Genomic DNA, 27,774 nt, shown 5'->3' on the forward strand with positions numbered 1-27,774 from the left:
AGAATATGCCTCTCAAACATCAATACAGGAATGGTAGTTGCTTAAACAATTTCTGGTGTCAGTAGCTGATGAAGACTGCTGGTCCTCTCTTGCCATTAGGAGGCTTTTGGGGTACTTCTTGGTAAGTTAGCTCTCAATTTAAAAACCCATGAATGTATGACCCAGTATATAGGGACTCTCATTGTTTAGAGGTAGGATCACCCTATTAACAGCCGTGAAGTAGCGGTTGGCTTATCAAGCATTTGCAAATGTGTGTAACGGAATTCTGCATTTTTATGTACAAGTAGAAAGGCAGATTTTTTTACTGGCTCACAACAGTGTTGCTGGGGGATTTTTTTTCTAGGTAGTGCTGGCGCAAGATAAATATTTTTATTGCTTGTATGTGATAAGATGCATTCTTCATTAGTTCAAAACTATAGGATCCTGGAGAAAACAATGCCAACTACTCATTCAATACGAGGAACATACAGAAAGGCCACTGTCACAAACTGCGGTTTCGGTTGTTGACTGTGGATATGGATCCACTATGCTAAAGTAGCTGACTTGCCTGAGGCTTAGCACCTAAATGGGTGCACTGGGATCACTGCAAGGATGTGATGGATTTTGCAGTGAGACCCAAGTTTGCTCAGCTAGGCAGCAGATGACACAGGCAGGACCAACAGACAAGGAACAAGACCGTCAAAGTCAGGGACAGGCCAGTTTGTCTATGACAAGTAATGATGTCCAGTGAGATTCTGATGTGGAAGATGTCTGTGTAAGTTTTTATTAAAGTCTATCTTACAAAAAGCAGAGTCATTGCCATTTGGATGCAGAGGCAGCTTTTCCTTTCCACAATCCTAACCTGAATGTTTACATCGGTAGTACTGAGCACGGCACATATATTTTTTAAAAGCCAAGAAACAATGGGCTAGATTTACTAAGCTGCGGGTTTTAAAAAGTGGGGATGTTGCCTATAGCAACCAATCAGATTCTAGCTATCATTTTGTAGAAGGTACTAAATAAATGACAGCTAGAATCTGATTGGTTGTTATAGGCAACATCCCCACTTTTTCAAACCCGCAGCTTAGTAAATCTAGCCCAATGTGTTTTTCCCTCACTGTAAATACTTACATACTGTACACATGAGCAGGGCTAATTCTGCATTCATCATTAAAGAAATTTTACATACATATATGCAAGAACACACTTCTTGCATCAGGCCTCTGCCATGAAGCAGTTTATTGTTCCTACTGTTACTGTTTCACGTCCTCTCAACGGCTTAAGTTTGGATCTGTAGCTCTATCCATTGAAAGCTTGTATTAGATGCTCCCTTTCAGCCTCTTTCCAAAAATAGAGACAGGTATTAATGCATTGGAGAACTAGCTAGGGTTTCTGTTTTGTGGTATTTTATTTGCAAATATTTTGCTTGTTAATGTCTAGATAGTAATAAATGCATTTCGCTACTCTTTATAGACTTATTGCACATTGTATTTAGTCAAGTTTACCCTACACATATATACATGTTCCCAATTGTAAAGCTGCAGCTATAACACCTGAAGATTAACAGAATCACTTCATTTATTCTTAAATGTCTATTTAATGGAAATAAAAATTTCAAAACAGCACCAAAATAATTCACACCAAAAATATTAATATCACAGCCTAAGTATCTAGGTATCAAGGCTGTTGGAGTGAAATGGGGTATTACCATTTCAGTCTTAGCATTAATTTTTTAAACAACGTCAATGAGCATAAGAAACAAATGGGGCAATTCTAGACTTCCTTTACAGGGGATCACAGAGTGCATAATTGAGGGGGTTTTAAGTGATAGATCTCATTGCTTTGCCACTTGGAATTAGCTGAAGATTTTTGCTTTAGAGTAATATAGAGTAATTTATAAAGTAACAAAGCTCCCCCCACCCCCCAATAAAACATGTTAACATTATGCTTGGTTTTAACAGAAATCCACATGCACAAATCACTATCACAGTTATGCCTATGCAGTGCACTTCAGCAGCAGTACATAGATATCGTAGGAATGTAATTGGCCACAAGTTTTATATACAGAATTACTAGATAGTGTCAGTGTACATCACTGTCATACCACCGACAATAGGAGGCATCCAAAGAAGGCACATACATTAGGGTAAGAAAATATGGAAACAATTGAATATGAAAGTATATAGTGGGTCTGATTTAGAGTTGGACATAAGTCCATTTGTGCCACGTGAAAAATGTAATTTGATCTGAGTAATCTCGTACTTGAACCCACTTGTGCTTGGAGAGGCAGGTCAGAGGTCTTCATGGGTAAGATCAGTATAGTAAGAAGACACAAGCCAACCAAGTAGCTTAGTGATATATCCTACTTTGATTTACTTTAAGATATGACTTTTAGGAGGTGTATCTTTGCATGTCTTATAGGACTGATGATGGCGGCCTCATTTTTTGCTCCAGATGTATCAATACACTAGATTTAAAGTTTCACATTTCCTAATCAAAATACAGCTGCAAAAACATAACATAAAAGTGTATGGATGTATTTTTCGTATGTACACAAAACTCGTCATTTTATTTTTAACTCTTAAGGGGTATATTTACTAAACAAGAGGTTTTAAAAATTGGGTGTTGCCTATAGCAACATATCAGATTCTAGCTGTCATTTTGTAGAATGTACTAAATAAATGACAACTAGAATCTTATTGGTTGCTATAGGCAACATCTCCACTTTTTCAAACCCACAGTTTAGTAAATCTAGCCCTAAATCAGGTTCATTATGTGAATTACATACATGAAATGTTATCTGCAACTTGGATTCTGGATATGGCCATTAGTTACAATTATCTCAATGTAGTGGGTATATTTGCTGCTTACGATCCACCGCTGTGTGACACATTCCTGTGTATCAATAATCAGAGCAAATTCCTTTTATACAGCAATAGTGGTCAGCGTGTTTAAAGTAAATTTCTTTACATTTTAAGCATTTTAGTTGCTTTGCATCTATAGATTGATATGCGTATTACTATTTTTGTGTGATTTATAAATACGTTTGACACTGTCAGTTTATTGGCCGTCTGAAATATTAGCCATTACCTAGCGTGATGTTGGAACAACTTGCACAGTTGGGACATTTATGACGGAGTCCGTCTTGCACATATGTGATGAGGACTGTGGCACAGTTACTCCTGAGATATAACCAAGAGGCACAAATGTGTCATGTGCAACTCTTACTTCAGTCTTTTATGCCAGAGGTCAAAGCACGGTACAGCATGGAGCCTTACATATTTTTGTCCATTGAAAGAACACTCAAAGCAGCCATACACCGTTTCTCGTTTGGAATTGCCCATCCCACACAGAGCACATGGTCCCTTGGGAATGTTATTATTGAGGAGGTTAACACGAGTGTGTGCACCTTCCCGCATGTAAGTGGTGGAGATGTCAGTCATGCTGGCAGCTTTGTCATAGTAATCAGAGAATATGTCATCGATGTACGAGTCTGAATTAGCAATGATATCCATTGTTCTTTTTCCTGTCCAAAAAACAAACAAGCTAATTAATGTAAAGCATTCAAATCCACTTTATGTTACCTTAATATACATATTGTTATATCAGACTAGATAGTTAGTATTATATGTTATGTTAGTATTAACATAACTTTACTCTGCCACCTCTGTCGCTGTTACAGCGCACTCATCCTGCAATATGTCTGCTTGTTAAGTTTGTAAAGTTTTAGGTGCATTAAACTAGGGCGCCTATTACAAATGTTTTCTGGTCAGTTATCTCAGTGTGTATACACTAATAATATGTGCAGGGGGCTTATCAGGGCAGACTTCAAGAATTGAACATATACAGCTTTGAGGAGATTAAGGACAGAGGTCATATGATAGAAACATTCAAGTAGGGTTCCATACAAGCTTAAATGAATGAAAACAGTGATCCTACAGTGGTAGTAGACTGGACTAGAAATTAACTTTCTACCATGCACATTTCTGGTGTGTCTGCAAATGTAGGTGCAACCCCTTTTATGGTGGTGTTTCCAAAGACTGGGAAGTGGGTGTGCACTTTGCAATGCACTTGGCGGACAATTAAGCACCCATGAGGACAAAGTGAGAAAAACTGGGGGGCTAGAAACATGGAGACAGAATGAAACGTGACATAACAGAGAGCAGGTAATGATAGAATGTGGAGGGGTAACAGACCAATCAGGATAAAATAAAAAAGAGATATATGGAGGAAAGTGAGAAAACAAATATCAAAGTAGAATAAGACAGCGCTACAGAGACGACTTGGGGCCACATGGAGAGGGAGGGCTTGAAAAGTGATGGATAGGACTCATACATCCAATATTTTCATTGGAGGTTTGTAAAATTTCATACAACAGTCACAAAGCTCCATTTCACCATGTACTGATTCTCCTTTCTGCCTTTGTTTAAAATAAGTTTTGTAAAACATTACCAGTTGATATCTGAATAAATTATAACTGACACATCACTCAAGAGAGGTTTAAGTGACTTTATTTTATGTCTTACCAGTGAATAAGATGCCTGATCGGTACAAGTTGTTCCGTAGAGCGTTTAATGAGAATGATCTACTGGGTTGTTTCTCAAACCCTCCCTTTGAAGCAGATGAAACACATAGCTCTGGAAAATAAGCATGCAGCTTGTTAAGATTGCTTTGTCTTTATCTAGAAAACCTGCAATGCTCTAGAATAAGGGTTCTCAACCTTTTTCATTCTGAAGCCACCCAAACATGCTTAAAAAAGTAAGGTCCACTCATTTTAGGCCAACCTGTTTCCTTCATCTACAATACTTAAGGTTCTAATTATTATTATTAAAACATAAACACACTTATTTAGCCACAAAGCATAGTTTTATATACATACTTAGAAATATTTTACTTCATAAAAGAAGGAGATTTATACAAACCATTTTTTACTAAACACGCTCCCCTTATACTACCCAATGCTCTTCCCAGCCCTCTTCCCCCCATCCATGCACTACCCATCTCCCTCAGCTCTTCCATGTACTTAACTATCCTGGCTCTTCCCCATCCTTTCTTCCTCCTATGTATTCAATTGCCTATAATTTGTGTGATTCAGTGAAACCCGAATGCTTATTGACAGACACACAGCCAATTAGTGACTGATTTTACTTCAGAATGCCACCACAGCCATCCAGAGAAGGATGGAGCCCATTTTGACACCCCTATATATCAAGCCCGCGGCTCTCCTGTGTTCTGCTCCTGACTATTACTGTTTAAATTCTCATATTAATTAGAGAAAAGCCCTACCTCTGGCAAAACAGTTTTTTTCACCAGACATAGGGCTTCTCCCAATCAAATCTAGTCTTCCAAGAATTATTTATTCAGAAATTAATGTTATTAAAACGTTTATTTCCTATTTTTAATTTTTTTTTCTCAGTTTATTGAAAGCGGAAATGGAAACGAAGTTTAGGCTTTCAGTTCCACTGAGCATGCGTTATCCGACAAGCCGAGTCATGCATGCGCAATCTCTTTATACTGGACCAGCGAATTGGTGAGCTAACGCTTACCGCTGCAGGCCAGTATCACTCAGCTGTCTTGGTGAAGGTTTTATTGATGAATTAAAGCGATGGGAGATTTTCTATCGCTGGCATAAGCAACGATAGAAAACCTATCGCATATTACTAATAAATAGGACAATAGTAATAATATGTGGGATGGCATAGTATAAGCCTAAAATAATATAAATTGGAAAATATTGAGAAAGTGCATCTATACAGGCATTCCACAGGGTGTTGTTGCACTAGAGTATCATACAGCACCTTCCAATATCTCTTTTTACCTGTCAAATTACATACATTAGTTGTATCATACAATGTGATCCTAAATATATAGGTGTAATTCACAGTCATTTTAAAGCAAATAAAATAAAACTTACCAAAGTGGCCATCCAGGTGAATGTACAGATCGAAAATACTAAACGCTATGGTTGTGTGTGCTGGAAATACAATAGCTTTGTCACGTCCTTTATGATTTTGGTCATCGATTATATGAAACTAAGATGAATAGAAATAATAATAAAACATTAAATATTAGGACACATTTCTGGAGAAATAAAAGAGGCCATTTTTTCAGATAGACCTGCAGCAATCCCGGACACTGCTCAGCAAAAAGGACAGCATTGACATTGCTGGGTGTGCTATCTTTATTAGACTGTGGGTGCGTTTTGACAGAGGTATTAAAGGGGAAGCCTATAAAGTAGTTTATTTTATTGCTATCATTATAAATGCATCCAGTTTCTAACCCTATGATCCCAGGGTTTAAGATATCTTGAAAATAGTGTTCTCACTTCCATTTGGGCCTACTCCACCTACTTCTCAGCCTGGTGAAGGCTTATAGTTGTGTAGGCACGCATAATGCAAATTCATAATAAGGTCAGTAAGAGGGAAGGTAAACGACTGAAATATAATAAAAATCAAGCCTACAAGCTTATAACTAAAAGAACAGAATTATATTTCTAATCAAAGTCACTTGCAAGCACTATTAAATAGGACAAAAAAAGATATTTGTTGTTTTTCTGTGATCCATCTTCTTTAACCACTTAATGATTGGATGGTTTTCCCCGTTCAGGGGACCGGGACAATTTTCAGTTTCTGGCAATGTACCCATTTCACGTGAATTACATTTCATTTCTTTGTCTACACAAGTACATTTTGGTCCTCAAAGTTGGAGGTACATCTGTTTTTTGTGCAGTTGAAATGCACACCAATTATATGTACTCATACATCACTATATACTTTTTTGCGTTTTGTTGACTTGCGTCTCCTTATGTCTGGAAAGTTGGAATGGGGGTGGGCTTAGGCTGGAAAGTGAAGTCTGAGTACAGTAAGGGGGTGTTCACTTAACTGCGACACAATTAGACATGGACACAACCGCATAGGAAGTGTATCTCTTGCGGGTGCTGGAGGGCTGGTGATAATACTCAACGATGGCGATGAATGCTAGCTAGCCGCTTCTGATTGGCTAATTGCGTACCGATCCCTCCAGCTGACACTACTTAATTCATTAGCATATTGGCTATATTATACAAAGTAGTGGCCATCTATTCATTTAACTTACTTTCCATTTCTATTTGTTCTACTACAGCAAAGAAGATTGCCATAGATTCAAAGTGAAGAACAAAATATGTTTGTATTTAATTTAATTGCATTTAATTTAAATTTGTTCATAGATTTAATTAGATTTTATATGGAAAATGTGATGCTATCGTGGGGTGTAAGCAAATACGTCAGTGTAACTTATGCACATACGCTTATGTTCTGAACATTATGCGTAAATCTGTAAAAGAGTGCATTTGTAGTGTTTATATTCATAACTACAATAGTAGAGCTTCATTTTGACCTAAAAGTCGATTGAATGTATTCTTATTTTATCAGCATTGTACAGGGAAAATGGACAAACAGGAAAAATGGACAAACAGGGAAAAATTCTCTTTTTCATTACGTTTTCACAATTTGTGAGATCACTAGTATTTACACCAAAATGTAACCAACCAGTTCTCCCGAGTGCACAGATAGTAAGGGATAAATGTATCAAGCTGAGAGTTTCCAGCGGGTTTGAAAAGTGGAGATGTTGCCTATAGCAACCAGATTCTAGCTATCACTTATTTAGTACATTCTACAAAATGATAGCTAGAATCTGATTGGTTGCTATAGGCAACATCTCCACTTTTCAAACCCGTCGTAAACTTGTTACATTTACCTGCAAATATGTACATTATGCAAGGTCTATCTCCATAGTTCAGGAACAAAGGCCTGCATTGTATTCTTATTTATTTTTGTGCCTATATGGGTTTCCTCCAACAGCCCAAAATATACTGGTAGATTCACTATCTTTGGATGAAATTGACCCTAGTGTGTGGTGGAGGATTTAGACTGTAATCTCCGCTGGGGCAGGGACATATAAAATGTGAATGATGTTATCATAATATATCTATCTCTGTCCAGTGCCACAGAAGGTAGCACAAAATTGTGCCATTCCAGGATCAAATGCAGAATAATAGCATGATCCCCGGACTGCCGTGAAAGTCACAATGGCTAAGTGATTAAAGCCATAATGAGAAGTGAGAGAGAAAAGAAGTGTAAGAGAATCAGAGCTATAGACTTACTCTCATGGCTTCTCCCCGCATACCAGCATGGACAGATAAAGAACACTGACGGGTTGTCCGAATGCTCTCCATGACCACACATAGTACTTCCTTTCCATTTTCTCTCGATTGACGAACCAAACAATGATCCAAGTCAATAGTTCTAAGAATGAGAAGAGTAAACTGTTTGACTGAGATAGGAAAGAGATTATTTAACTCATTAAACAATTTTCATATACCAAGGTATTTTACCAAATCTGTTATGGGAATACTGTTAGATATTGCACTGAGCCAAAAATAGAAAAGGGTTCATGCAAATTCTTTAGTCAGCTGTAACTCCAAGCTAACTGTATACATTGAGGTTGCACAATGAACTGATAGATATAGAACAGGAGATAGTTCAGCAGCAAATAATAACAAAGAGTGAACATATATAAAAACAAATAGAAAGCACAGAACTCTTTATTTATACCAGTAATGGGCAACCCAATATACTTGAAGGGCCGCATGTGCGCCCTTCCTACCTTCAAAAGAGCCCACACATTGCCCTTAATTTCAAGAATTAAAAAACGGTCCAAAAAGGGCAATCCTATATCACTCATCCCAAAATACTCCAAACATGTCCCTCATTTGCTCCAAAAATCCACCATATGCCACTCAGACATCCCAACATGCCCATTAATCCTTACTACATGCCCTCAAACCTCCTATCAGACCTCCCAAACATGCCTCTCACACTTTGCCAACTTACTCTTACAGAGGGAGACTGCAGAGAAAGGAGGGAGAGTACACTGCCCTCCCTCCTCCACCTCTGAAATGCTGCGTGACCTCCCTGCATTGTGCATAGGAAGTCATATGACACAGAAGTTGCTGCTCCTGTTCTGTCTTATTTTCTGCTTTATAACAAACATAAAATAAGTGAGATCGGGAGCAGTCGGATGACGGGCCAATGGTCACCTGTTGTCCACCACTAATTTATACCAGTATGGGGCAACATGACAGCAGGTGCGGCCCTCCTGCCTACAAAGGGGAGGGTGAACACAGTGCACTCCTTCCTCTACTGGGTGCGCAGCGTGACCGTCCTGCACTGTGCAGGAGCAGCCGGCTGGTGGGCCACAAGTGAAGCCTTGGGGCATATCTTGTGCTACTAAAGGGCGTGCCCTGCGAAACCAGGTGGACTTTAAAGTACTGCGTGCAGCATGCCACCACAGAAGGTTTGTGTAAGGGTTGTACTCCATGAGATGCTGTATAGTGTAGGAGGGGTGAACTAAAGATATTTTTTTTATGCTTTAAAAGTTATGGCAATGGTGGATATGACTAAGCAGCACAGCGGTGAAATTACTGTCACATTGCTTGATAAATAATAAGGTCTCCCTTGAAGAAGCATGGTGGCCCAATCGTTTCTGAGAACTGGGTGAATAAATAGAGCAAAAAAAAAAAGCACTATCATTGCGATACATTTTTTATCATGGTGATAAGGCGTGATAAATAGGCCCAATATTCTTTATAAAATAATATCTCAAACTTTAACACATACATTTTGAACTTCTAATAATGTCCAAAAAATAAAATTAATAAAATAAATATATAAAACAGCAATGAACATTTACTCACTGATATATGTACATACTGGCTAGCGCACCTGTGCTAACCCGCATTAACACGTGCATTAACATGTGCACAAGCAGGCAGTTCGGGAGGCACTGCAGGGATCCGGGAAGTTAGTCTACTCTTCCCGGGAGGTCTCCCAATATTCCGGGAGTAGGCAACTATGACACAGACAGACATACACACACACACACACACACACACAGGAGAGCGGCAGCAATTTTCTTATAGAGCACTTATTCCTGGTAAATACCTCAGTATAAAAAAAAAGGGAATATCGTGTATACAGTATAGATCTAAACCTGAATCTTACTATTATATTCTGTGTGCAGGACAATCTCACTAGCCAGTTATCCCATACTTGCCAACATTTTTTTTTCCTTTTCCGGGAGATGCCGGCTGGGACGTGGGCGTGCAGGGGGCGGGGCTGCGAAATTGCGTCATTTTGGCCCTGCCCCCGTGACGGAATGACGCAAATCGCGTCATTTTACAGTGGGGGCGGGGCTAAACGCCGCGATTCCGGGTGAATCGCGGCGTTTAAACTAAATTTTTCCCCCTTCCTATCAGGGAGATTGCCACACTCGTCCGGGAGACTCTTGCAAAATGCGGGAGTCTCCCGGACAATCTGGGAGAGTTGGCAAGTATGAGTTATCCTAAGGAAACACTGGGGAGAAGATTGAGTAATAACTACAATTATAAGCTGTAAGAGCAGTGCCCTTTATCTTGTAGTAGAGATCTTCATACTGCTAAACACATCACTGAATGTAATTGTTATATTCTATATATAGAACAAGCTGAGAGGTCATTTATCTAGAGGAAACAAAGGAGGAAAATACTGTATTACAAATGTATAACAACACTTGAGAGTCATTTTCTTGTAGTACAGGAAGCATAGTGAGGATCAGGGAGGTTGGCCAACCTTCCCTGTAGTTAGGGAGTTCGTGGGCAAAAGTACAGTGTCTTGTAACGACACAAGTCTATTTTTACCCAAAAAGGTAAGCACATGGATTTGTGGGCAATATACCTGCTGGGTTGTAGAAGCTTGCCCCATTTAATGGGAATATTTAAGCAGACTAGGGGGCATTCCTTGCTGAGTGCAGGTTAGGCGCATGAGTGTGTCTACCTATGCACCCATGTGTACAAATTAGATTTTGTTTTTCAGGACGAGGTTATTTAAATAAGATAGAGAGTGAAGTTGCATGTTGGCGGGTATTCCCGGCCACGTAGATAGCCTTTGTCTTTTCCGAAGACTTGCGTTTCCCATCACCTCTGAGGTGCGTAGGTTGGACCTCATCCTATACTTTCAGTTAGATGCATTTTGTTACTTTAGGTTTCCCTATTGCAGAAAAGTGTATTTCTAGGCGCACTTCAAGCAATATAATCTATAATATAAATGTCTAGTGGCGTGTGTTAGTCTGTCTGTGTGTGTGTGGAAAAAATAAAACCAAGCTGCAGCGCCACCTGCTGGGCGGAGTTATACACTGACCTACTATATTCTTAGTGTGTGTGGAAAAAAAAATTCAGAAAGGGCTGAAATTTGGTATACTAAGATGTTTTTAATTTGTTAATTTAATTTGTTAATTGTTAAAAGTGTTTATAAAGATTTAAAATATATATATATATATATTTCTTGAAGGAGAAGTGACAGTTGGGAGTGGTTGGTGGTTGCCGGGGGTGACAGTGGGGAGTGGTTGGTGGTTGAGGCCTGGGCTATGGCCCAAATGTATGACAAGAACCTTTTTAACACCTTAAGTAGCTTGATTTGACTAGAATGCATGAGTATCATGCACGGGTTAACTTGTATAAAATATTTAGGTACTTAAAGTTATGCCTGTAACAAAGACAGCCCATATGTCTCTTTCTTCTCGTAGATTACTTTAATGCATAAATGAAGCTAAACTGATCACTATTTTAGGAGAAAAATGGAAACTTTTAGTTTAGGAAGTGGATGGTTCTAAAGTGGTAGAAGGTTGGACTTTAAAGTGATGACTTTCATGTTAAGAAACATCAGAAAAGCTATGCACAGTTGATTTTCAAGGATCATCATCATTTATTTATATAGCGCCACTAATTCCGCAGCGCTGTATAGAGAACTCACTCACATCAGTCCCTGCCCCATTAGAGCTTACAGTCTAAATTCCCTAACACACACACACACACACACATAGACTAGGGTCAATTTGTTAGCAGCCAATTAACCTACCAGTATGTTTTTGGAGTGTGGGAGGAAACCGGAGCACCCGGAGGAAACCCACGCAAACACGGGGAGAACATACAAACTCCACACAGATAAGGTCATGGTCGGGAATTGAACTCATGACCCCCTGTAAGGCAGATGTGCTAACCACTACGCCACCATGCTGCCCACAGGATAGTTCAAAGTACCATGAAGACATATTGGCAAAAGTAGGCACAAGAAGCAGAGGTCTGCCATTATGTTGTTTATAAACGTCCCAGAGTACAATGCCTTGTGGGACATGGTTTTTCTATGGCAAAGTTTGTATGCAGCTCTGTGTAAACTGCTGGAACAAGCTTCAGAGAGAGGCAAATTCATCTCATAGAGTTTCTCATTCAGCACCTATTGAGGAACATAGGGAAACATATAAACTTTCTTTAACATGATGACAATCCATTAAGTACCTTAAATCGGAGGGCACATAGATTTGTATAACATCAACATAAAAACACTACAGTGCTTGAATCCAAAATAATTTTGAAAACACATAAATAGAGATATACACAGCTAATGCTGTGCATGTAAATGCAATTCATTATTTGTACTGAGCCATCTCTGCATTACTTTAGTTTCCCCAGCAGATGTCACTTTAACAATATTCCATCCTACTATATATTTCCTGTCACTTCTCTGCTAAACATATAAAGACTAACTTGCGTGCAAAAAGGTAAATCTTTTGTGCAAATGCTCTTTTTTTACATCATTTGGCTACTTTTGCTCAAATGCGTCTGGATGAATTTGCAGTCTCAAACAGTAGAGTCTGCAGGGGTATAAATGTTTGCAGTTGCCAATTTTAATAGTTAGGCTGATTGGGGCGTAACTTGCTATGTACAGAGTAGGTGCACAAATGCAGCTACTTTTAAACCCAAGTAGAGAAAACTGGAAATTTCTTAATGCGCTGGTAAGTGACTATCGATTGGCTGAGACCTGAATCAAAAAGCACTGCCACAGCACTGGAAGCAGAGGATGTCACTGGCAGCCTGGTTTCAGAGCTACACCGAAACCTGTGCCACATTACTAGACTCAATAATTATTGAGTTTAACATTCACTATTCATATGTGAAAATGGTCAATAAGGAACAATTATGTAGACAGTCTATGAATTAAATAATTTGCCAACTCTTAAATGCTGATCGCTGGACAATGGTGTCATTGGGGTTGCTGGTTAGCTTAAAAAAAACTACTGCTGATGCAAGGATGATAGGTCGGCTCTCTCCTTCAATCGAAAACACAATCTAAATTATTTAGGGCGATAAGAAGTCACAAAGAACTTACGAACATAGGGCCTGATTCATTAAGGATCTTAACTTGAGAAACTTCTTATTTCAGTCTCCTGGAAAAAACAATGTTACAATGCAAGGGGTGCAAATTAGTATTCTGTTTTGCACATAAGTCAAATACTGCCTGTTTTTCATGTAGCACACAAATACTTGATAGCTTATTTGTACACTGAAATTTAAAGTTGATATTTGTGTGCTACATGAAAAAACAGTCAGTATTTAACTTATGTGCAAAACAGAATACTAATTTGCACCCCTTGCATTGTAACATGGTTTTGTCCAGGAGACTGAAATAAGAAGTTTCTCAAGTTAAGATCTTTAATGAATCAGGCCCATAGTTTTCAGAATACTTTTGGGCATTAAGACCTAAGGATATTCTAGGAGTGCAACATGTGTAACTCATACATTCTTATACACCAGATGTTTTAGAGTAGAGAGAGCTATCCAGAGAAACTGATAAAGGATTCCAAAAGGCTATAGCTTAATGTGGAATATGTAAGCACTTTATACATAAAATATTAATTGCTAATACTGATGCTAAAAAACAACTGTAATATATATTGACGACAAAGTTTACTCAGACAGGACTCAGATTCTCAATATCTATGAAAAGGGTGTCTACACATCGCATGATAATTTACCTGGAAATAAGTTCCTTAAGCAAAGTTGGGACTTCAACTTCGTGTTTGGTCACAATCCCAAAGGACGCTTTAACAGCGACAGAATCAGACCCATAAATATTTATCCCAACATCATTCATGATCTGATTCCCATGCCTTCTGTGAAAAGATACATCTGACTTATCTTCATAGTTCAGCAGCTGGTAAGAACTTACACCTGTAAAAATTGCAAAATCAAGTGATTGTTATCCATTGGACAGAGGTGTTTGCTGATACCTTTCAAGGGTAAAGAGCAAGCTAAAATGTATTGCAGATAATCTGAATAAGTATTACGGTAGACAGAGAAGTGAAGGGACCAGACTTAAGTAGCAAGAATATTGACAAAAAGAAGAGTCCATTTATGGAGATGATCCTGAAGAAACTCTTAAAACAGTAAGTAGACAAGTCAATAATGAGATGAAGTACATCCAAGAATGTCAAAAGAATTTAAATGGCTGCTGGTTACACTATTATTTCAATTATTCAACCAGTCACTATTAAAAGGAGAAGTCCCAGAGGACTGGAAAAAGATCATGTGTAGAAGAGATCCACAAAAGTGGAAGAAGAGAAGAGGTTGGCAATAACCAGTTAACCTGACATCAGTAGTGGAGAAATGATTGGAAACATTGCTGAAAAAAATATATTGTTTATTATTTGTATATTGTTTACTTATCCCAAGCAATATGGAATTATTCAGGGGAGATCATATTAAACAATCTAATTGAGTTTTTTGAATGGGTTACTAAGGTACTAGATCAAGGAGGAACCGTAGATATAACTTATCTAGAGAAAGACCTTTGACACTATTCCACATCAATGGCTGGTAAATAAGTTGGAATGTTTGGGATTGGGTTCACATGTGGTTGACTGGATACAATACTGGTTGAAGGATAGTTGACAGAAAGTTGTAGTAAATGGATGGTATTCAGAAGAGGGTGAAGTTACTAGTGATGTAACCCAAGGGTCTAAACTTGGATCAACCTTTAGTATTTTTAGTGGTGACATTACTTTTGGTAATGATTGAAAAATATGCCTTTTTTGCCTATGACACAATGGCATACAACAGGGTAGATGCACCATAGTGAGGACAAACAAAATGATCTTCAGTTTTGAGAATGCCCCACATGTGGTAAAAAGTTCTGCAAAATGTTGTGTTGTTAAATCATCCAATGCTGATTAACTACAAGTCGGTCCGGCCCTGTGACTGTTCTAATACTCTGACTGATTATGTTTACTACAGCTGTGTAAATGTTATATGCTCTAATTTGTAATATGTTGGACTTCCATTGCACCTACTGGCTTCAGGCTGGTTTTAACCCTTATCCTCTTCAAGGTCATCTATATACAGATATTGTAAAACAGTCAAGTGCACCCCAGGACTACTGGAATACCCAGATATCATGCTTATGATATGTTCCAGAAATCATCAATACAAAAATCTAGTGGTCACAAAAGATATAGCTTACTAACATCTATTTAATTACATTACACATAACATGCACCATGTCAGTTTTTTGAGCCTCTTAGTTTCAAATAATCAGAGATGTCCTCTCGTAGAGCCTTCTATAGCATCCTCATGCGGTCAGAGGATGATATACATACTGTGCAGTTGTGGTCATCTTTAGCCAGACTCTATTAACACTTGAATATTCTCAGTCAGATGCTGATCGAGATTCGTAGTCATTTTGTGCCCACACATCCAGTGATTTGCGGCCAATTTGTACACTTGGAACACGTAAGCTTATTTGGCTGTCAAAATTGCAGTGTATATGGGCATGATAGGCATCCGTTGGTAAAAACAAAGAACCTTTAATAAGTTCTGTACACTGAGTGACCATGTCAAACAGTCCTAAAGTTTTTGTTACATGTTAGGACCTTGTAAGGTGTAAATGAGGGACAAGAGTGAAAAAGACAGACAAAATGATGGCTATAACCATAGCCGTAACTAGACAATTTAGTACCCTGGACTAGAGAGATCACTGGTGACCCCTCTCCAATTTGGTGGGGGTGATAGTAGGCACACATTGCACTGCTCTAGTTATGGCGCTGACTACACTATAGCAATAGATACTACTACTTATGCCATTATACAGCCCAGCAATACATGACATCACTACACTATAGCAATATATATATATATATATATATATATATATATATATATATATATACAGCCTATAAGCACCAATGTGCAACTTAGTAATACAGTTTAGTTGCTATAAACAAAATGTGCAGCCTATTAGCCCTATTCAGTGTAGTACAAAACTCCTCTGGTGTAGCCTTTCAAGGTGCCAGGGTTTAGACAATGCACCAGTCATTGAAGCTGCTACAATGAACTTCCATTGACTGCTAGTCTCACTGTATTATAAGATATCTGCACTATTAACCAACCAAAGGTTACTTGCCAATAGATTCATTCCATTAGATTAGATTTCATTTAAGCACAGCATGTGGAAGAGGAAGATAAGGAAAACAGTCCTGTAAAGCCCACAGTACCTTGTAGAAAGATATGTACATACAGTATCTTTCTGCCTCTTCTTTGTCCAGTCCTGGCACAAGTCAATGGGATAGATTTACTAAGAATCATGTTTGGTGGTGGTTTTTAAACCGCCACACATAGCAGGCGGTTTAGTGCTCCAAACCGCCGCATTTACTATAGGGCAGTTTGAGGCTACAACGCAAAATGCCTGGTGATGGGTGGCAGATTGCAAACATGTAAACTGTCGGCGGTTTGGTTAAAACTGCCATGACAAAAACAGGTTTTTTTAATACCTGTTTCTGATTGGCTTGATAGCTCAAATATGCTGTTTGAGCTATCTTGCCATTCAGAGCATAAGAGGAAGCACTATTTACATCTAAATTTTGTGGCCAATCATTATTTATTCAGGAAAGGGCAAAATTAATTTATAATCAAGTTATGGGGGCAAATTTTAATTTTCATTATATTATGGGGGCAAAATAATTATATTGTTATATTATGGGGACACTATGTAATGCCACATTGTGCATCATAAATAATTATAACCACCATTAACAATCAAATAGTATTGTCCAGTTAATATAATTATATATTCATATACCCCACATAATATAGTAATATATCATTTTGTCCCTTAATCAATAAATAATGATTGCCTACAAAATATATGTCAATGGTGCTTCTGCTTATGTTCTGAATGCAGTTTGAGCAATCTCGCCTATCACAACCACCTCTTTTGTTTTGGCTGTTTGGATGGCAGTTTTGCAAACCCCAGTTTAGTAATTCCGACTGTTTGTATGTTCATCATTGCTGAAGTCGGCATAGCAATTTGTAAAGTGGTAGTTTTATAAAATGTCACGTCTGGCCATTTAAATGGCGGTTTGGACTTAAGTAAAACCGCCGTAAAAACAGCCGAAAAGTGGCGCTTTCATCAAATCATCCTTTAGTAAATCTAGCCCAAGATCTCTATTACATAATAACGAGCTTGGAGTAGCCATTTTATTTTTAAAATGCCTTTTCTGCGCGGCTTTAATACTGTCCAAGGTGTGAGGGCTGCGTGTTGACAAATCCATGCTTTTCTGATGGAGTAGATCGCAGTTGTTTATAGATAAGTAGACAACCCATAACCCCTCAGCTGGTTTGAAGTTATATGTCCCAGCTTGCCTTTTTGTGGCACAGCAGGATTTATAGTACACTCACACCAGCTGGAGTTGCCTCTTATACATATCATCATTTTGTGCCTTGGTTCATATACAGGGGCATATTCAATTAGGATTCGCGGTCGCAATTACGCGCTGCCGTGCGTATAAAGTGTCATTACGGTACCGCAACATCGCAGATTTCCATGCGCACCTCTGTGGGGTGCGATGTTGCTGTACCGGGACCCGTAAGGTGCATAATAGCGGCCGCGAATCCTAATTGAATATGGCCCACTGTATTTTAAACTTAAGTATCCCCAACTCTCTACACCTTCATTCCCATGCATGCACAGCCTAGCACTTACACCATCCTCAGTATAAATCATTGTGTGTATGTGCTGACTGTGTAATAAAGGAATTATGTCATAATTACCTGAGGTGCATATCTCCAACTAACAGGACAATACCTGGCAGTACCACAGAGCTTGAAATGGGACCAGTGTGTACTAAATTGAGCGGAGAGTGTTGTCTAAAGATTGATCATGCCAGGCATCGGGATTATGCAGAGTGCTATGATGAGAGACTTGAGGGGTATGGTGATGTGATGGCTCCAACATTTAAATTTGGGTATTTCTCCTATACAAATGAGATTTTGTTAGTGCGTAGTATTTAATGGTGTGAAAATTACTGCTTTATCATCAGTTTTCGTCTATAGTTTCCTTTTATTTTCTAAATTACACTAGAAAAATTGCAATCAGAATCAAAGTGGTTGCTTTTTAATGTTGCCTTTTTTGATTTACAGGTGAAATGTTTTTGGTGGGAGGATACAGGCGCCAACTGGCCTTTAATTTAAAAAAAATTGGAGTGTGCCTCCATACCATGTTTCAAACAAATGAAGTGAAAGAAAAGTTACTTTATTGCACTCTGAGATTATTAAGTAATTCACAACTATTTCTATATTGTCCTGTAAAATATGTGCTGCATAAGCTTGTAAGTGGATTTACTTGTGGACCCTCAGGGGAGGGCTGGCAAATTTTAGCCCGGGGGGCAAGACCTGACTCAGCAGCTTATTAGGAACATTTTAAAGGAAAAGCAATGCAGGTGGCCCAGTGACCCAGCCCAAGGTAGCCCACTATGGGACCTGCCCCCCAGCCCAGCCTGCCCCTGTGGACCCTACATATAGAGGGGCCTGACCACAAGCATTGTGCCTTTACTTTAAATGTTTTCTGATTTTCCTATAGATGTCTTCTTTTTTCCCCTGATTCAAAATATTTGAGATTTTATTTCTGTGCTTCTAAACAGCACAAAACCAGAAAAAAAACCCTTTCTGACCAGGCCCTTAATGAGGATCTATATGTAATACCCCCTCCAGCATTGTTATTCACACCTATCAGTGACTGATTGCTGGACCCAGATGTAAGACACAGGGAATGGTTGCTTAGCAACTCCCGGCTGGTATGAGCTGATCACAACAGAAGTGGGAGAGTGACAGCCGGGGACCTGGGAGGGAGGTTCTGGGCTCCCCCAACAAATTGGGGTGCAGGGCTGTGGCCTGCTGCCACGAGGGCCAAAGTATGGTATGGCAGAGGGAATATGAGTGAAATGAGACAGAATAAACAGCAGAAATCAGAGACAGGTAAAAGAGACGGACAGAGGAGTGTAATGGGACAGATGAAGGAGAACTTCCCTCAGAATTTCTCCCCAGTGAGGGGTAATATACTGAATTACCTCAGAATATAACTGTATAATACAGAGCAGAGCTCAGGGAGGGGTAATATACTGAATTACCTCAGAATATACATAGGAGAGCTCAGTCAGGGGGTAATATACTTAATTACCTCAGAATATAACTGTATAACTGTATAATACAGATGAGAGTTCAGTCTGGGGGTAATATACTGAATTACCACAGAATATAACTGTATAATACAGAGGAGAGCTCAGTCAGGGGGCAATATACTGAATTAACTCAGAATATAACTCATTACTACAGAGGAGAGCTCAGGGAATGGATAATATATTGAATTACCTCAGAATATTACTGTATAATACAGAGGAAAGCTCAGGGAGGGGATAATATATTGAATTACCTCAGAATATAACTGTATAATACAGAGTAGATCTCAGGGAGGGTGGTATGCTGAATTACCTCAGAATATAATCGTTATTCCTCTGTTGAATCACTCTGTGGGGCATATTCAATTGTCCGCAGGATTGGCGAAAATCCTGCGGTCCGCGCAGGATTACCGTTATTACGGTAATCCTGCGCGGAAAAAACGTTAATACAGTAATTTACTCGCTGGATTTCAAGCTGCGAGCTGAAATCCAGCGAGAGATTACCGTATCAACGGTAATAGTTTTTCCGCGGACAATTGAATACCCCCCTGTATGTCTCTACACTGGTTGCCTGTTTTCTACAGAATCCAATATAAAATACTTTTACTAACCTACAAGGCCATCAACAAAGCTGCACCAACATACATCTCCTCTCTTGTCTCAAAATATCTCCCAACTCGGCAACTCCGTTCTGCACATGATCTGCGTCTCTCATCCACACTCATTACATCCTCCCATTCCCGGTTACAGAACTTTTTTCGGGCTGCACCCACTCTATGGAATTCTCTCCCTCGCACAATAAGACTCTCCTCTGGTCTACAAGCTTTCAAGCGTTCTCTGAAAACCCACCTCTTCAGACAAGCTTATAATATTCCTCAACCACCCTCTTAACCTTACTATATTACCCTATTACAATCTGTTATACAACTACCCCTTAACCAACATTGTTGTGTGACAGGATACTTTAGCTTATGAGTCACTTTTACCTTTGCGGCCTGGCTGGGCCAACTGCAAATGAAGACTTAGGGCTAGATTTACTTAGCTGCGGGTTTGAAAAAGTGGGGATGTTGCCTATAGCAACCAATCAGATTCTAGCTGTCTTTTTGTAGAAGGTACTAAATAAATGAAAGCTAGAATCTGATTGGTTGCTATAGGCAACATCCCCACTTTTTCAAACCCGCAGCTTAGTAAATCTAGCCCTTAACCTCGTGTGTCTAACTCCCATTGTCCCATAGATTGTAGGCTTGTGAGGGCCTTCTCACCTCTGTCTGTTTTACCCAGTTTCTTTATTAGTATACTATGTTTGTCCCCAATTGTAAAGCGCTACGGAAAATGTTGGTGCTATATAAATAAATGATGATGATGATGATGATGACATAACTGTATAAAACAGAGAAGAGCTCAGGGATGGGGTAATATACTGAATTTGCTCCGAATATAATACAGAGGAGAGTTCAGTCAGGGGGTAATATGTTGAATTAACCCAGAATATAACTATATAATACAGAGGAGAACTCAGGGAGCGTGGTATGATAAATTACCTCAATATAACTGTATAATACAGAGACGAGTTCAGGGATGGGGTAATATACTGAATTTGCTCAGAATATAATACAGAGAAGAGCTCAGTCAGGGGGCAATATGTTGAATTACCTCAGAATATAACTATAATACAGAGAAAGGCTCAGTCAGGGGGTAATATGCTGAATTACCTCATAATATAACTGTATGATACAGTGGAGGTAATATTGTATTTTTAAGTGTTATTATGTGAGGCAACATGGTTTTCTTATTTTGTGTATACATGTAGACTAGTCCATTGTTTTAGCATAGGCAAAAGGATTATTGTCCACCATTCCTATATGAATGTACGTCACACCAGGCTTCTCATGTGTTAAGATCCAAAAGGTCCACAGAGCGCTTTGTTTAATTACAGAAGACTACATTGTGTATTTAAATGTAATGTCTCTGGATTGTGATCTTTCCTTTTTAAGCAAACTCTGCTGCATAGCCATAGAACAATACTCATCCCTAATTGTATCAGGGGCAAATCATCTGCTATCTGTGGAAAAGTGAACACAGAAAAGGCCCAATCAGGCAGGTCCTGAAACTCCTGAGAAGGTAATTTCTGCTTTTAAAAGACAGCTCCCCAGAACAGCAAAGGGGGCATTCACTATCCAGTGATAGCTGAAGTGAGACTGGCGTTGAAATCTAGGTCTCTGCCCTGACACCAAAGGGACTCTGTGTTCCTGGAGTACTGCCTTTGTTCTAATGTACCTCTCCAAGTCTTGTTAGTTGTGTGTTTGCCAAAAGCAGTGACAGTGACCCGGGTTGCTGCCTTGCTGGTAACCTCAAAGGAAAGACGGGGAGAGGCTTGGATGGAGAGGTAGCAGCCCCTGAATGTGACTAGGATACTAGTGAGTTGTTTTCATTATACCCAGTATGTTGTCTATGCCAGACTGTAGGGCTATTTGTTGTAGGTTATTATTTAAATAATATTATTGCTGTTTGGTGCCACCATTTTGTTAAATAAACCTATTTATTGTATTTCGGATACTTGCCTGAGTGATTTTCGAACCTTTGATGGGTACCAGACAGGCTAGCTGTGCGGCACAGAGCGATACACTAGGCCAGTGGATTTCAAATTTTTTCCGTTCAAGACACCCTTAGGGCCTCCATAATTTTTTCAAGGCAGCCCTAAGCCAAAATGATTACCAAGTAGTCGCCCGCCTTGCTTACCACTGGCCCTTGGCCGAGGCACCCTTGGTAGATCGCCAATGCACCCCAGGGAGCCTAGACACACAGTTTGGGAACCACTGCACTAAGCCCTGTATCCTCACAAAATGGTTACAAACTCATTGATAGTGATTTTTGTCCTCCATCAATACATCAAGATGGGGATAAGTGAGCAGGAGGTCCATCATTTCTTGGTCTATGGCAAATGTTGGATTGTGCAGTATTTCAAAATAAAAGTTGTATTCAGACTTGTCCTTTATTTGTAGTCTTGTCCCTTATTATTGCATTGTTGTTATTATTACTGTTTGCTGTCTGCTATTATTTCTGTCTAGCTAGTGTTATTTTTGTGAGTGGTAGTTTAGTCCAGGGGTCGGCAACCACAGACACTCGTGCCAGTCGTGGCACATGGACCAGTGGCACCCGAGAGCCCTGCAGCTGCCTCTTTAAAGCAGAAGATGGGCCATCTTCAGCTGCTTTAGCGAAAGATGTGTTTTCTGACTCCAGAGGTAAGTAGCACCTAGGAAAGCAGCTAGTACATATGTTTGAAGTTGAACTGGGGGCACAACTATGTGGCATAATATGAATTGGGGGCACAACAATGCGGCATATGAACTGGGGACACTACTAAGTAGCATAATATGAATTTGGGGCACTACTGTGTGGCATAATATAAACTGGGGCACCACAGTGACACAGTGCCGTAACTAGACATTTCGGTGCCCTGGGCGAGACAGGCCACCGGCGCCCCCCTTCGAAGTGGGAGGGACATTTGCCAAGTGGGTGTGGCCAACCTAATGTGGGGGTGTGGCTAGAACTTTACTGAAAGAATTCTGTTACACATATTTGCAAATGCATGATATATATATCTATCAGAGCCAGATTTACACCTCATGGGGCCCTAGGGAAGATATTGGTTTGGGCCTCCCCCTTCACACACACAGTGGCCCCTCACATACACATAATACACACACAGTGGCCCCTCACATACAGAGCTGGATTAAGGCTTTGGGGGGCCCGGGGCACTTAAGGCAGGGGGGCTCCTATGATGTAGCATGGTTATCATTTTACACAAATAAACAGGCAATACAGTGTGCACTACTGTTAGTTGCACACAGCTCTGCCTGCACAAGCAGTACGTGGTGAAGCGGGGACATACCTCCCAACTGTCCTTTTAGTCGGACCAAATCCTGAATAAGCGAGACAGCCACCCAAATTCAGGGCTGTCCCATCAGATTCAGGACAGTTGTCAGACTGTCCTGCTCTCTCCTACCTGTCTTGGTCACTTTCATCACTTGTAGCAGCTGGTTTCTTTAGCTCCGTTCCTTCTTGTCTTGATCCTGTGATGTTGGATCCCTATTTTGAAAAAAATGGGTACATGAGATTTAGAAAACTCCAACCAGCCCCGTTGTTAAATCAATAGCACTCACGCTTTATAATTAGGCCTCCCCCCATTCCCAACAATAATATTCAGATTTAATAAGTAGACCTATTTCCCTCCAACCAGCCCCAACATTAAATTGACAGTATACCCATTTAATCAAAACTTATTTCCCTCCCTCCAAACAGTCCCAGCAATAAATAGCATTTACATTTAATAAATATAACCATTTTCCACAACCATCCCCGGCAATGAATAATTCATATTTACATTTAATAAATAGCCCTCCTCCCCAAAATCAGCCCCATGTTCAAATAATAGCCCCAAACCACCCCAGCATTAAATTAAATATTCTGTCACCTCACCTTAAATAATTAGCCCCCACCTTCACTCCACCATTAAATAGCCCACCTTCCACACTATATTAAGATCCTCCTTTCCCTCACACGCCTAATTAAAATACTGCAGCCACACACACTATATTAACAAACTTTCACTCCCCCCCCCTCCCCCCCCCTGCAGCCATGGTCACTCACTCAGCCCCCCCCCAGCCGCCATGTTCACTCACTCAGCTCCCCCTCACAGCAGCCATGTTCACTCACTCAGCCCCCCCCCCCCCAGCAGCCATGTTCACTCACTCAGCCCTCCCCCCCAGCAGCCATGTTCACTCACTCAGCCCCCTCCCCCCCAGCAGCCATCTTCACTCACTCAGCCCCCCCCAGCAGCCATGTTCACTCACTCAGCCCCCTCCCCCCCAGCAGCCATCTTCACTCACTCAGCCCCCCCCAGCAGCCATGTTCACTCACTCAGCCCCCCCCCCAGCAGCCATGTTCACTCACTCAGCCCCCCCCCCCAGCAGCCATGTTCACTCACTCAACCCACTCCCCCCCAGCAGCCATCTTCACTCACTCAGCCCCCCCCAGCAGCCATGTTCACTCACTCAGCCCCCCCCCACAGCAATGTTCACTCACTCAGCCCCCCCCCCACAGCCATGTTCACTCACTCAGCCCCCCCCATGTTCACTCACTCAGCCCCTCCCCCCACAGCAGCCATGTTCACTCACAAATGTCTTGCTATTGCCTTGAAGTAAAATAACTCTGCATCCATTTTATTTGAAATGTAGAGCACAAATTTTTACGATAGCTGATGTTTCAGTAAATTGTTTGATGGAAAGTGGATTTAAATGTTAACTCATTGGACTGTATATCTAAGCAACATTTGCTAAATATCTTGTTTGATACTTCTGTCTTCTCTTGCGTGTTTTTAGTTATTTCTTTTTTTGCCATGCAATACAATACAAAGTTGATCTCTGGATAGGTTTGTGCCCATTGCAGAGAGCCCAGAGGTTGGAGATAACTAAAAGAAGCTACACCTCCCCTCCCTCCCCTGTACACATGTTCACTTATTCCCCGCTGTGAAGTCTTCTTTACTTATTCCTCCCCCTCCAGTACCTGTCCCTATCCCCCGAACAGAATAAAGACTCTAAAAATAAAGACAATCAAAAACACTCACCTCATCAGCCTGCAGGAATTCACTCTGCGCCGCACTCAACACATTGCGAGTGCACGTCAGCCAGCCACCACACTAGCCCCTCCCCCCTCTCGCGGCATCCGACCCCCCACTCCCCCGACTCGCGGCACCCCCCCCCCCCCCCGCACGAGTCGCGGGGGGAGGGGGGGTGCCGCGAGTCGGGGGAGGGGACACAATTTTTTTTATTTTTTTTAAAAAATGTTTTCTTTTTTTTTTTACTCTGTGCCAGAGGGGAAGGTAGCGGGCGGCTGCTGCGCCCCCCTCGGGCTTGCGCCCTGGGCGACAGCACCGCCCGCACCACCCTAGTTACGGCTCTGCAGTGACATAATGTGAACTGGCGGCACTACTGTATGGTATAATATGAATTGAGGGTGGTAATATGTGGCATAATTTGAACTGGGCGCTAGGTTTTGCCTTGTTGTCCTTCAAGGTTTTAATGGTACTTGATATTCCCTTCTCTGTAATTTCTGCACCCAACACCTTTACTGCATCTGATGTCAACCAGGTTAAATGGCATTAAGCTAGGAATTTCTGGTCCATTTCTGCAGCAGGGGAGGGAGTAGAGGGAGTTACTGTTGTGTGCGATATTATAGAATTTTAAGAACTTACCTATGATCTGCTTGTGATCTCGATCCATTTGCCTGAAGTAGACTTAATTTCTAGAATGTTAATCTGTGACAGTTTTATCCTCAGTCAGGATGCTAGTAACATGGCCCCCTAGTCACCCTTTTCATAGAAGGTCTAAGTTAGCTCCTTAAGGGAATTTTCAGCTTTAGCAGACAACAGATTCAGTTCTCTATTTGCTGTTACTAGTTTGTTATAGTCCTCCTCAGATCCAGATATACGGAGTTTCTCTAGTCTGTCTCTGTGATTGTATCCTATTGTTTTTGACCCAGCTTCCTTCTGAACATTCTATTTCCTGTCATCTGTTTCTCTGTCTGATTTCTCAGTTACTGATCAGGCCTGTCTTGTATTATCCATGTTTGCCTTGACCCTGACCGTTGGCTCATATTACTACTCACATGTGCTTCCTGTCACGACCTCTAGCAAGTCTTTGACCATGTCTGTCTTCTGAGTTATCTGCTGTCTATTGAGCCAAAATTGGGGGCCATGACATGTGGGTCCATTTCCTTTTTTCTGGGATCTTACCTATTAGACTGTGAAGCCCCAGGTAATCCAACATCAATCACTTGTAGCACAGTGGATCACCATCTCCAAAGGTGGAATGGAGAGTGTAGGGGAAGGTAGGTGGGATGTGCGGGATTCGGCATGAGGAAATATCTTGTCAAGTGATGTTGATTTTGTCTGTGAAGTAGGTGTCAAAATCATGGGCTGTGAGGATAGAAGGGGTGGTGGTGCAGGTGGGCAGAGAAGCACTAGTGAGTTCCATTGCAATTACAGGAAAAGTAACTGGAGCATAAACAGTCACAGCAATGCTATGTGACCCACCATGATTACGACTCCCTTAATCCAGCTATATTATGGTACCTTCCTCTTTCAAAGTGGATCATAGGAAAATAGCCAGTTTGTTCAGCTTTGCAATTCAAATACAGCATGTATACTGTATAATACTAAACAATAAAAGAATAAGTATATTTTAATTACTCTCCTTTAATAGACAAAAATCCAAAACAAGCCTGACATAACAGCTTTTAAATATTTTGTTAAAAAATAGTCCTCTAAGAGAATGATTGCTGCTCCTAAATATTATTAGTAAAAATAATAACACAGAAGATTGAGTCATGGCTCTCTATGATGTAGAGGGAAATTGAGTCCTTTGTTTATGCTAAATTGCAGCCACCTTGCAAGCTTAGTTAATTAGATTTACCATTACATTTTAAAATACATTGGAAACCGCATAAATAACAGTTGAAAAGGAAAAAAAAATAATATTTAAAAATTGTATTTTTCCTTTAAATAAATGTGCCTTTCTGCACTCGCCTCATTAAGTGTTACATTTTTTAGTGCAGTATGTTTTAAAAAGCACTCCCTGGTTCTAAAGTTTTTGTATTAATGTAAATTCTGCAATCTGTAGAAACCTATAAAGGTATAAGACAAAACATTGTAACATTGCAGCATCCAATTCCATGTTGCATTTTAGGTCATATTCTACTTAACCGCAAATAAGAATTACCTGCCGAAATTTCCTTGTCTCCGTGAAGAATATCTTTCAGTGTAAATGGGGTTGAGATGAATTTGTACTTTCGGGAAAGAAAACAGCGTTTCTTCTTGATAACAAGACCCAATGGCTGGTATTTGTCTGCTTCACTAAGGCTGGGGACTGGTATCAGCCTTCCGCCATCACCTACTTGTTTAACAAAATTCTTTGTAGCAGCAGAAAACATAATAAAAATATTACAATCCAGCAGTCTGCAGTCCAACTAGGTTCAAATTTAAAATAAAATTAGATAGAAATTTAAAAAAATGTTCTATTTTTCAGTGGAAGTCGATGCATCCTTGTGGATTGTGCCTGTGGCATATGCTATGATATTTCCAGTGTCTTGTGCACTTAAATTGACTCCTATTACCGAAGTCAATGAATAATTAACGGTGTAAAATAATAGGAGCCTTTGTTACTGCTCCTAGTAACATGCTGTCAAGCTTCTGTGGGGAAGACGTCAAATGATCCTGTTTTTTAGTTTACTGTAAAAAAAACAAAGGAGCTGTTCGATCTCAGCACTAAATATTTTCTTCCCCTAAAAATACTCTGTGCTCATAGCAACTGAATGAAGTTACTTCAGAATATTTGATCCACAAATCTGAAGTTTCATTCTCATTTATTAAACTCTGCA

At 40.1% G+C, this 27,774-nt stretch overlaps 1 protein-coding gene across 1 annotated transcript; it reads right to left on the reverse strand.

Moving 5' to 3' along the window:
• Positions 1-1,914: 1,914 nt before the first annotated feature.
• On the reverse strand, positions 1,915-27,774 carry PJVK (pejvakin). The gene is made up of 6 exons (XM_075180559.1): positions 27,117-27,774; positions 13,867-14,062; positions 8,123-8,264; positions 5,894-6,011; positions 4,506-4,616; positions 1,915-3,505 (listed from the first exon to the last, which is right to left on the reverse strand). The coding sequence occupies exons 1-6, from the start codon at positions 27,325-27,327 to the stop codon at positions 3,204-3,206; spliced, it is 1,080 nt and encodes a 359-aa protein (XP_075036660.1). The 5' UTR covers positions 27,328-27,774; the 3' UTR covers positions 1,915-3,203.

Source organism: Mixophyes fleayi, chromosome 7 (genome assembly GCF_038048845.1).
Source record: "Mixophyes fleayi isolate aMixFle1 chromosome 7, aMixFle1.hap1, whole genome shotgun sequence".
Taxonomy (NCBI): domain Eukaryota; kingdom Metazoa; phylum Chordata; class Amphibia; order Anura; family Limnodynastidae; genus Mixophyes; species Mixophyes fleayi.

Bases quoted from the DNA above. Each gene is read 5' to 3' on its own strand.
- PJVK (XM_075180559.1), bottom strand. From the start codon at position 27,327: ATGTTTTCTGCTGCTACAAAGAATTTTGTTAAACAAGTAGGTGATGGC. The intron at 8,265-13,866 runs GTAAATTATCAT...TCTCATTCTTAG, and splicing joins CTTAAGGAACTTATTTCCAG to AACTATTGACTTGGATCATT. The intron at 6,012-8,122 runs GTAAGTCTATAG...TATTCATCTTAG, and splicing joins TGCGGGGAGAAGCCATGAGA to TTTCATATAATCGATGACCA.